Source organism: Cebidichthys violaceus, unplaced genomic scaffold, assembly GCF_023349555.1.
Source record: "Cebidichthys violaceus isolate CVI_PGR_0920_01 unplaced genomic scaffold, fCebVio1.0.p SCAF_51, whole genome shotgun sequence".
Lineage (NCBI taxonomy): Eukaryota > Metazoa > Chordata > Actinopteri > Perciformes > Stichaeidae > Cebidichthys > Cebidichthys violaceus.
Genome location: NW_027176717.1, coordinates 1,611,347 through 1,623,790, shown reverse-complemented (window position 1 = coordinate 1,623,790; position 12,444 = coordinate 1,611,347). Strand labels below are relative to the sequence as shown.

General features: G+C 42.8%; 1 protein-coding gene across 6 annotated transcripts in view; it reads right to left on the bottom strand.

The window, feature by feature from the left end:
• cacna1c (calcium channel, voltage-dependent, L type, alpha 1C subunit) overlaps positions 1-12,444 on the bottom strand; it is a 242,937-nt gene that overhangs the window by 223,749 nt on the left and 6,744 nt on the right. For 4 of the 6 annotated variants that reach the window (XM_068731363.1, XM_068731362.1, XM_068731366.1 and 1 more), the window contains exon 1: positions 7,662-8,910. The exons of 1 other annotated variant lie outside the window; for it this stretch is intronic. In XM_068731363.1, the coding sequence (XP_068587464.1) occupies positions 7,662-7,719 (58 nt within the window). In that variant the 5' untranslated portion in view covers positions 7,720-8,910. Of the gene's footprint in view, positions 1-7,661; positions 8,912-12,444 lie in introns of those variants that run through there. One more of the 6 variants, XM_068731361.1, reaches the window with a different exon arrangement.

The following is a 12,444-nucleotide window of genomic DNA, read 5'->3' as shown; positions in this document are numbered from 1 at the left end:
CAAACGCTTAATGCATCTGTGAGTTGTCAAGTGTTTTTAATGGAGTCACAGTGCTTATTTTAAGAAGGAACACTTGAGTGACGAATAAAAGACCATTTTTGATAAACTGACACGTGTAACGCTAGTGCCTTTGATACTAAAATAATGTGTCTCAGGCAGACAGTTGATCCACAGCGCTGCACATTTTAAACATCTCTGTTGCATGTTATCCCCTCTGTCCGTCCCGTGTAATTGTTCACACTCATCTAATTAAGATTCCCTGTCACATAACTAATGTGAGACAAAGATGCCAAACTTTCTGTCCAGCTACAACACTCTATTATAATGATTTCATGTATTATATCCATAACATTCTTAATTTTACTGCAAGTAAATTATCAGAATGCTCTCATTACGATAATTCACAAACCCTTTTGGTGCTTTCTGTTATGTTGTGTTGACTGTCAAAATAAAAGGCCAAAGAACCCGTATAATGCTTTCTTTTCCTTTTTTTCAAATGCCGATTTGAACAGCTGCTTTTCTACAGGAGGAACCGGTGCTGACTACATGAAAATGACTACATTTACTCAAATTGCACCTCAAAACAAACCCATCACCACTTACACTAGTATCAATGTGACCCTAACCTGCTGACAAAGACACATAAAACAGAGAAACCATGGATACCAATTTATAGCATTGAGCTCACATGGTTGAGCATTTCACATAAAAACACAAGATACAGTGGATTTTATAAGGCTATAAACCTAGATTTACTTGTACCCATTTATAACACACATCCCTTGCGCTTATATTGTCTACATATAGAGCACTACGCAAGTTGTTCTTGTAAGTAATGGACTTGTGGGATGTCCACTTTGTGTTCTGCAGTGCTCTGTGTTGAGCTTACAGTCTACGTTCCCCGCTGGGACAATAAATTATGTTTTGCATCATGCTTTTCTGTGGTTAGATCGACTTTGAATGCTTCAGAGTGTTACTGTAAAGGCAGACAGATGGACTGATTAATTCATAGAAGAAAGGAAATGTGGTCTCACTGAACGATAAACCCCAAAATGAACTAACGCTGAATGTCTGGCTGAGTGAGTGAGAGAGGAAAAAATAAACAAGGCAAATTCTCTATAGGGAAAGACAGCTAAAGACACTTTGTGAGACGAGGAGAGAAAGAAGGACAAGATAGAGACAGGAGAGAGGAAATGCATGGCTGGCCATGAATAATATAGACTGCTTCCATCTCTCCTGTAACTTGGGGAACATACACACACCCACAGACACACAATTCTTGAGTTGTTTGTTCTGTGTAGCATCATTATAATGAAGCAGAATAGGAGGAGTCTAAACACACATGGAGAACTTCTGTGGGATGTCACAAGGTTCACGTGACACATGTAAACAACATGTAAGACTGAAATATTGAACAGGTTTCTATCCTTGCCTGAGTGCAGGTTTGGTTTTAGAATTAGAAGGACAGAATAATATCAGGATGAAACCCTAATGTATATTTAATATGGATAAATAATACTACATTTATATACATTTCAATAATTGGTTATTATGCTTTCCATAATAATGGTATTATAACAAAATAATTGGCAATGCCATATAAACTGCTGCACTAACCATTCCTAAAATTAGTTTTAGTTGAAATGTAACTTTGTGTTTGTTTTTTTGTTTGTGTTAATGGAAGACGTTGTGTCATATTCTTTATATCATATGTATGACTGTGTGTGTATAGCTCTGTCTTCATTGATAGAGACCTGATACTGAACTGCCGTATCACTCCCTAACTGCTGAGTGGAGTTCAAAACAAGCTCAAGTCAAAATAAAGAGATATTTAGTAAATCAAACCGAGACTGTAAAGCTGGATGGAAAATATGCCCTTGCATCCAAGTGGAAAAATCCTGTAAAATGAATTTGAGGAGTCTACCCTCAACACTCTTCTTTCATGAGGATTTTTAGGCCCTTTAGCACTTAAATATTAATTTCAAACCGCTACATACGATGTACGGGTTACTTTGGGTGAACGATGAGAATATGCGGAAAAAAGACAGCGAGAGTGTGAGGTAGAGAGAGGAAGGGTGGGGGGGGGGGGGGGGGGGAGTATAAAATAGGATGCTACAGGTCTGGAGTCATTATTTCCACTGGCGGCTTCAGCCAGATCAATAGACTAGGAGGATGAGTGTGTCCAATCTCTGCTCAGCTTGGACATGTGCTTATGTGTCCTACCTTTCCACACACACCAACACACACAGAGACGGAGGCAGCCAAGCAGGTACAATGCATATGGGCAGGCGGCCAATTGCAACTGCATACTCTCTCTTTCACACACACACACACACACACACACACACACACACACACACACACACACACACACACACACACACACACACACGCACATGGTACATGCGGTGTTGGCGTGTTGTCCCACCAGAAATGAAGACTGAGGCCCCGATAGCACTAAGAGCAGAGGACAGCCTCTGGATAGATTTCCAATATGCACCAGAGGCTTAAGCAAGACAGAGTCACGGATAATCCTCCCCCCCTTCTCCTCCTCCTCCTCCTGAGCTCCCTCACTTCTCTGGCTATCCCTCTGACTCTCGCTCATTTCATCCCTTTATTCCTTTCTCTTATAGTTCCCTCTTTTCTCCCCGTCGGTTGCCTCCATTTGCTCCTTTCTGCCCCTCTGTTTCCTCACCAGCCTGTCTTTTTGGTTCGTCCCTCTTTTCCATCTCCAAAACCACACTTTTTTTTGTCTCTACTCTCTCTATCTCTCTTCCTTCATATCTTTTAATGCAATCTGCCATTCTGTTCTATTATTTCTTCTTCTATTAGCACCTCCCCTGGCCTCTTTCCTTTGCGTCATGTGTCTTTTTTGTCTCTCAGATGGTGTTTTACGTTAAAGAGCAGCTGTTGTTGAGTCACATGCTTAAGTCAAAGCCATGACACACTCCGAGGCCCCAATATAAACTCCTTTAATGCTGATTGGCCTTATAATCGCTTATTACGTTCTCTGATACAGCTGCTACAACCTGTGACTAACATGTCTTTAAACACACATACAGTGGCGACTGTACTCTGATCCTTTACATGTAGCGCGGAGCATAAAGCCTGGTGAACTGATAGTGTAAGTCCTTCTACCTCTCAGAGTGGTCTTTTTCAGAATTATTATTATTATAGAAGCATTTCAAAAGACGTTAAACTATACAGTATTTCACAAGACGGGGTTTGACGAGCTTTTGCCTGCTGCTGCTGAAGATGACACTGGTGAGAGCAGTGAGACTGAAGTAAAACAACAGTAACGGGCCAAAGTCAGCAAGCAGGAGCAAAGTGAAACTGAATAACCATATCACTTGAAAAACAACTACTAAATTAACAACCACTATTCCTCTGGTAAAGCAGCTCAGTTGTCAGCAAACCGTGGTTGAATGAATTCGAGAGAAGAGGTTGAGAAAGAGCACGAAATTTAAAACACACATGCAACAGTTCTCCTCTCAGCGCTGAATTATTAAAGGTGATGACGTTCTCTGAAATATGTGGCAAGGAACAATCACTCTAAAGAGACACGGTGTCTCTAAATTTCTCTGTTACTCACAGACACAACCAAAGATAACAGAAATGGACAGACGTGCATGCACACGCTAATGCTTCCTTGTGTGTGAATGCAAATGCCAGTTCAGTTGGCTGGCTTTTGCTGAAAGCCGTATTCACATCACACCACACTGTCCGACGGAAGTTACCTAATGCGTCGTTCTTATTTCTTTCACCTTCTTTTCAAACATTTGAAATAAATAAATAAATATTTTTTGTCTTTATTTGTGGACGGCAACAACTGACTTCACAAAAAAATATGACTTATTTATTTCTTATATATATAAATTAAATGGATTATCTTGATTAGAATACTCTTTGAATGTGTCTAACAAGTCCTTAAAGTCCAGCTAATGAATGGAAGGTTGAAAAGTTGCTTGTGTGAGCGTATGACAAACCTCTGCAGATACATTAACTGGCACATTGCACAAGCTGAACGTGAGAAGCTGCATATGAAGTGAACACATCAGTGGCGGTTGCAACATGTCTTCTGAGATGACTTCAATGGAATCACTAAGCATATCAAGTCGAATCATTAATGTGAGGTGATTTGGCAGGTGGCCAGCACCCCGGGGTAACCATCGGAAACCAATTAATATCCCTAACGGAGGTATCATGCTTCTGGCACAATGCCCACAGGGAAAATCAACTCACTGATTACTCTGCCGTAAACTGCTGCTGTAATGAAGGTGTGTGTGTGTGTGTGTGTGTGTGTGTGTGTGTGTGTGTGTGTGTGTGTGTGTGTGTGTGTGTGTGTGTGTGCGTGTGCGTGCGTGCGTGTTCCAAATAATGTCCCTGCTCTACATACAATGACATGCCACAGGTGTGCATTTGTTTCAACGCCACATCAGCTAATCATTTACAGTATTTAATGACGAGCCTGTGATTCGGGCTGTGTTTGTGCGTCTTAAAGACACATGCACGGTTATTAATTTGTAAAAAGTTGGATTTTGCAGATGTATAACTGGTTCATTCAGCGAACATGAGCGTTCAGTGCATTCATGTGTAACACCACGTCTCTTCGAATTACAGCGCGGATGTAAAGATGGAAGCTAACCAATAATAATAATCTAATACCAACGACACAGCTGGCGTCAGGTATCAGGAAGTGTAACAAACAGCCTCAGAATATAAGATAACTTCTGCTCTGTGTTTTCTTTGTAGGAAGGACTTGGTGTCCCTGAATCCCTCAAGGACAAACTTGTCTTTCTTTGGCCTTCATCGACAGAGAAGAGAGGTCAGAGTACAGGGCAGCGTCTAAGGAGTTGGAGGAGCTTCATCGTCTTCGTACACACTGTGGGTTCGAGTTAAAATGATGGGGCTGCTGATACTTTTGGTCAAAGGATGGTCTCTCTAATAACTACACTGAACCAGAGTGCCTTCATCTTTCATCTGTGGGAAACTCATTAAGTGCCTCGTATGATATCCACCTCCGTACTCCCCCTCACTACTGCTCTTAACAAATAAAAGAAAAATAATACCATAGGTCAATTTAGCATAATACATCTATGTGGACAGTGTTGTAAATAGTGTTTCGCTACAAACACTAAACACAGTGAATCTGGTCCTTGTGCCATAAATGGATGTTACAATTAGAATGCTACTGTGATGTCTATATTGAATGTACTAAACTAAAAATGCTGTGCCAAAACGATTACTAGAGCAAAGCAGGACATCATCAGTGATAGCTCAGTGCCAATGTCTTGTCTTTGCAACTCTTCAATAGCTGTCATGTAGCTGTCAATAGACAAATGAAGGATGAACTGTCCATGGTGCTGAAACCACCACCCAGGTAGACTTCAGTCTAAGAAACAGTTGCTATAAATGTCCTTATATACTTAAATTACACAGATAAGCAAGAAGTTGAAAAGCTTATTCAGACATGATTCTATCAGGTTGAACACATTTCAAATATGGTTATTCCTTTCAGTTCTGCTGGTCTGGAGAAGTCCAGCGTACTGTTTTGCTTTGACTTGAACAGGAAAGTCACCAGTAAGGTTTGTAGTGAGACAAATGCTGTGCATTCACAAGCCTGATCTAATGCTTTGCTCTTACCCTGTGCTGTAAACTCACACTAACGCTGAAATACCTGCTGCTGTGACGTTTGAATTCATGTATTAGACTTTTGGAAGGCATTAGTCACCCACAAGAAAGCTTGCTAGCGTGGCACTGATCATCTCCTGCTGGGCTATAGGGCCTCCATAATCTTGAAAATAATTAAAATGCTTTCCTATGAAAAGCAATATTAACCATAAATATCTACTTGATTTTTCAGGTTCTTCTACTTTATATGACAATGGTGATGCTGATAATAGCTATTACTTCTTTGGACAACTTGGACTAAAAGGCCCCTTTTTGATAATAATAGATTAAGATGACATCATGGCAATCAAGGTGAATGTGATCAGTCTTACAGACTGTACACACACACACACACACACACACACACACACACACACACACACACACACCTGCCCTTTACGATGATGCCATTGTGTTTAATCTGCCCATCATGTGAACAAGATTGCAGCTTCTGCAGGTAACGTTCAACCTATGATGAGTAGCTCCTCTGAACAAACTGTTGGTGAATGTGCCTCGCTGCGACACAGATGCACGCACACACACATGCATACATATACACACACACACACACACACACACACACACACACACACACACACACACACACACACACACACATACACCGCCACCCCTCTCCTCATCCCCTGTTGCTATGGAACCTGTCGCCAAGGCAGAGAGGTATGTGGTTGTGATGGAAGCGATGGACCAAGGCGACGACGACAACGATGATGGTCATGACGACGACATCGGTGATCTGATATATAGCCCCTTCGGTGAATTACGAGGTCCGGCCGGCCATAAACCGACGCGTTGCTGGGCTTTGCTCTCCGCAACGTGGGTGGAAGGAGCGACGCGTAATACTGCGCAATGCAAACAGACCCTTTCCTCACCGTCAAACAAACCACAGCCCTGGATTTCGATTCACTCGGTTCACATGTGTTGCTTGTTAAACACTTAGAAAAAAAAGTCGTCATGCTGAACTTCAGTCGTGTCTCGCGTGAATCAACCGACTGTCCTCCGCTGCCTTCCCCCGAAATAGCACACCATCAACCCAATTGTGAGCAGACAAATAAGTCCTGCAGGCCCTCCTACTGCCACCTGTCATCTAGGCGATTTATTTCCCCCTCGCGTGCTGCTATTAAGGAGTCCTGCGGACATGATGCAAACTTGGACAGTAACGTGACAAATACGACTATTGATTATTGAAGAAGGGAGGATCGATGGCGATCCGAGTGCGCGCGTATCGGTGGGCGCCGCTCAATTTACATCTCCTTAGCGACCGGTGTGTGTGTTTCATTTCTGACATATGGTCAACAACACATAGAGCTGCATGTGCAGTTTGATTTATTCCCCCAAAAAACGGAAAACCTTGGGGAGGCAAGATCTGCCAGATCTCCAAACGTGTCCAAAACAACAACAACAACATCCACCCGCCTACAATTGAACTGTTGGCTAAATGCGACCACTGCCCACCCATTATGACACAGTTCCTCGACGGACAGGCCTGTCAAACCAACAAGTGTGGACTAAACCAAGCAAGGAAAAGGCCTCATCCATATCTGTCCGCGGCTACCTGCTGCCCTGTTGCGATTATTAAGTTCACTTGCTGCACAAATGGCACATAGGAGGGTGTGTGTGTGTGTGTGTGTGTGGTGTGTGTGTGTTTGGGGGGGGGGGGGGGGGGGGGGGTGTCTACTGAACAAACTGCACACAGAGGGAAAGTGGAGGAAAGAGAAATGCATCTGTCCATCTGTTGAAAACAAGAAAGAGAGCGCGAACACCGCCCCCCCCCCCCCCCCCCCCCCCCCCCCCACACACACACACACACACACACACACACACACACCTCCTCCTTATTCCCCATCCCATCCCCATTTCGAGACCATCATACCTCTCTTACTCCCTCCCTCCCTTCTCCTCTCACTCCCTTCCCTCTCTTATGCACACTTAAAAAATGTTTGCCAGTTTGAAATACAAAAGACACCACATACCTTGATGGTTCTCAAGGGTGTCCTCCGGGATGTACATGTTTTTGCTTTCATTTACCATAAATGTAGTCCGGCGTTATCCCTATAGGTGAATGGAAGAGAGAGAGGGCAAGCAAAGCTGGAGAAGCGGAGGAAAAACAGCCCCCCCAAAAATAAAGAAATTAAAAAAGGGGGAAAAAGAGGAAGAAACTGTCTGACACGGACAGTCTTGGGTATTCCGTTATTTTTGTTTATGGGGAGGGTGTTTTCGGATGGAGTGAATATTACCTAATCCCCATGATGGAGGTGGAGGCAAGAAAAAAAAAGGAGCTTTCGGCGGAACCGGTTGGGAAAACGCACCGGTGCATCTCTCGGTACATCCGGGCCCTAGGCGAGAAACATGAGACCAGCACCGCGTTCAATTCAATTCACACCTCGTTCGCCCTCTCTCTCTCTCTCTCTCTCTCTCTCTCTCTCTCTCTCTCTCTCTCTCTCTCGCTCTCTTTCTTTCTCTCCTCTCCCCCGGTTGACTTACAAAAAAAAGAAAGGTTTCAAAAGGTTACCAAGCACGGGCGCTGTCAGTGACGGTCGCAATGAAAGTGCGCAAAAGACGCATTCGTGCGCATCTTCAGCAGCGTGTCAAATTGTGCGAGGATGAAGAAGAGGAGGTGGATGTGGTGTAGGAGGAGAAGGAAGAGGAAGAGAAGAGAAGAAAATTTAGAAAATGAGAAGAGAGTAAATATTCCATCACGGGTAGCACGGGGTTAAATCTCCCAATAGGTTGTCGGTTATTCCACGTATCTATGGCAGAGTCCCCCCCAAAAACAGAAGCCAGGCCGTCCTGTCTCATCCGGAGACCGGTTTCTCTGTCCTGATCCAGTCCATGATGCTCCGGCGGTGTCTCTGTCTGTCAGTCTGTGTGCCTGTCTGTCTGTCTGCCTGTCTGCCTGTCTGCCTGTCTGCCTGTCTGTCTATCTGTCTGTCTGTGTCTCACTGATCGGGAGTTTGAGCTCTGTCTTCTCTCTGCCTCTGCTGCCTCTGCAGCTCAGCTCTGCAGTGATACTGAAAGAGAGAGAGAGAGAGAGAGAGAGAGAGAGAGAGAGGGAGGTAGCCCCCCTCCCTGTGCATGTAGACGCTTTGACTGTTTCCAGATGTGTGTGTGTGTGTGTGCCAGAGAGAAATAAGGAGGGAGGGAGACTGTATAGGCAACAGTGAAGAACCGGCGGCTGGTATCCAGATGATGATGATGGTGATGATGAAGACAAAGATGATGATGATGTTGATGAAGTGTGTGTGTGTGTGTGTGTGTGGTGTGTGTGTGTGTGTGTGAGAGAGATAGAGAGAGAGGGGGGGGGGGGGGGGGGGGGCGGATAACGATCCACAGCGGGCTCCAACCTCGCATAGACTCTCATTTTTGCAGGAGGAAACAGAGATGGGAGATGTTGTACCTACATCTGATTTGCCCACAGTCCCGACACATCTGGACTGCTTCAGCCTCGCTCTTTTCTTTGGCCAAGGCCGTGTTTACACACACACTAAAGATCTGGTTTTTCAACTCTTTTATGACTCAAGCTCTGATTTTGTCATACCGAGGCTCTCTTAAACAGAGAGAAACCACAAAGGAAGCTGATTTTCAGATCTATGGACGCCGAGTAAATACAGACTCAAATCTCATAAAGTAGATGGGTTCAGGAAGGTCAGTGCACAAAAACCGAACGTGAAAGTTTTCATCTAGAGGATATAAAATTCAACTGTGTTTCTTTTCTTTCTTCTTCTTGCCCTCCGGATGGTGAAGTTTGCTTTGACATCATTCTCCGTGACCAGGTACAAATTTGTCCCGGCCCCTCGAGCACACAAAGTCATTTTCTGGAGACATGGGACCATTTTCTTGGTGGAACACAACAATGAAATGAAGCTCATTTTGGGAGTCAAATGTCAAACAAAGTAAACAACATCAGCTCTTAACTAAACAGCTCTGGACCCAGCTTTGATGGCATTGAGTCAGCTTGGCTCTATAGCTCCTACTGAGGCTCGTGGATAGAGCTGCTCGCTCACATAACATGTCGCTACTTAAATTAAACTGTTTCCTTAAAAGCTCTCCACAGGCAGCTTGGTATAAAAGATAAGACAGAAACATTTTTTCCATAATTTTCCTCAGTCTTCAGAAGGATCTTGATCTTATTTTGAAAAGTAGCGCCTGTCTTTTAATAGCTATTCTCACAATACGTTGTATTAAAGTATGATTTTTTGGTGTCAGATGTGCAAATGGCGACGCTTCACAAAACAGAATAATTGTGCTCAATAAATCAGGATGTGTTGAAGCTACTGAGCAGTATTTTCAGATTCTAATTGTGGTACTTGGCCGTCCCATGTGATTGTATTTGACACTGAATACGAACTTCACAATGTGCAGGCCTCATGTCAATCTCACTGCGGGCTATAATCAGGAGGTGAATCTGATGACTCAACCCAGCCTGTATTCATTTGTTCAGCCACCCACCATCCTGTAATAGAATAAAGCTTTTTTGTCTACATGTGTCACTGCAGACATAGTAAAGACAGGGAGACAGCATCAATGATTCTATTGATGTCATTTGATAGATGAATTCTCTATTTCTGAACAGCATGTTTTGTGATGCAGATGTTATGTTAATGTGCTGTGTATTTGGAGGGATTGTTGAATACCTGCGCTGATGAAAGAATGGAAACATTCCCTGAATTTTTGCTGCACAAAGTGAATGTTTTCTTGTTAGGAAAAGAAGCAGTTAGAAAGTTATTGTGCTCTTGTGACTGGCATGTCACTATTTAATAGATAATTAGATTGTGAATTGATGCACAAGTATTCTACTGTTAAAGCTGGTCAAGGAGGAGCTAGTTATAGTTCAAATCTGAAGGGTTGGGAGATGACAAATGGGGTAGAAAAGAACAAAAGACAAAGTTCTGCTACAGACTTGAGTATTTCATTTGTTGTTCTTTCTACTCATTGAATACTTTGAACTCTTTGGGTCTCATGCTATTATTTAAATGAACCCATCTGAGAAGTTTAGCAGGAAAATCCCTACTAACGTATCATAGACACTAGAAACATGACACAGTGCCCCATCTAGACACTGCTTTTTTGTAATGGGCCACAAAGATAAAGCCCTACAGATTAGGAACCACTATAGCTAGTAACTATGACTGTCAAATAAATGAACTGGAGTAAAATGTAAGATATTTCTACATAAAATGAGGTACAGTAGAAGTATAAAGCAGCAGAAAATGTAAATCCTCAAGCAAAGACGTGTGCTCAAGTTTGATACTTAAGAAACTGTACTTAGTCCCTTTCTACCGCTGCAGACGTCTGACCGACCAGCCCTGTCACGATAGTGAGACTGACGGACATTGAGTTTCTGACTCTCCCTTTCACTTTCCTGCCAAAGTTTCTGTTTGATTACACTGGCCAGTGAATGGACGCACAGACGGAGGAAAGGATTGAGAGAAGGAAGAACGGATGGAGGGCAGGTCGTGGGAACAGACACTTGTGCCCAGGGGACACACAAACACACAGACTCACATACACAAATGTGCTCTGTAATCCAGCCTTGCACATGGAATATCTCTTCTATTTATGACTGTTCTATATTTGTAGTTCCCGACCCCCTTTGTATGTGTGTGAGCGTGTTTGAGTCTTCAGCTCGCTTGGTCTCTGGGAATCACTGGACAGGCAAACACACTCAAACGCTGGTATCTCATGTGGGAAACCATGTACTGATGGTCAGTCAGAGGGAAATCCCCTCATGACAACTGACAGCTGTGCAATGTGAGATTCAGGTTTGAGACTTTTATTTATTAATTCAAATTCTGATAGATTCACACACTTCATATGAATATGAAGCTTTCTCTTGGGATCCACACTCAAATAGAGACCACAAAGAAATATTTAAAAGTTGCTCTTGATAAGTTATTCCTGGACATTTTTGTGCATTTGCATTTACATAATGTACCTCGTTGCTCTTTTCCTCAAAATGAATACGCATTTCAAATATAGAGGGATAAAATTAAATGCAATACTGCTTTTTAACAATTTGAAAGATTAACTACCAAAGGAGTAGATCACAGTTTTTCACCAGCTGAGAAAAAATATTTTCTGCATCTAATTCTGCATTTATATATCTATATGGTTTATGATTTGGGTATGATTTGGTTATGAAGCTTGAAAAATTCAGAAAGGAAAATTAGGACTGAATTATGGAATCTCTTCAAAATGTTCACATAATCTAAGAAATTGGCCTGTTCCAAAAATATTCCTGCAGTAGATACAGTGGAAATAAGACAGGTGAGAACAATGCATATCCTTTACTTGGTGAATTCCAACAAGCTGCCTTTTGGCTATCTCCCATCATCCTTTCTGCCTGCAGCCAATCATCAGCATCCCTATCCCCACCAATCAGAGTCAAGTACTCAATCTTCACTGAATGGTTAATGGCAGTATTGATCTGCAGATGTATAAGTCATTAACCTCATCATTGACAAACATGCACCCCCTGACTAACAGATAGACACCCTGACAAATAGACATACATATAGTATACCTTGAAACAGTTCACTATCACCCGGACAAAGTGGCCTAAAAGACATTCTCGCAAAATACACACAGACCCACACTGAATGCCAAAGCAGCTATATTCAAGTTAATGGCGAGGCAGACGTGTCATTCTGACCTGTAAGTGCTTCATTCACATTTAAGTGGAGATATCATTTGAAAGTTTTTAAAAAATATGTTTTCATCCAGTGCTGCTTAAAGTGAGCAGTTGGATGGTCATTG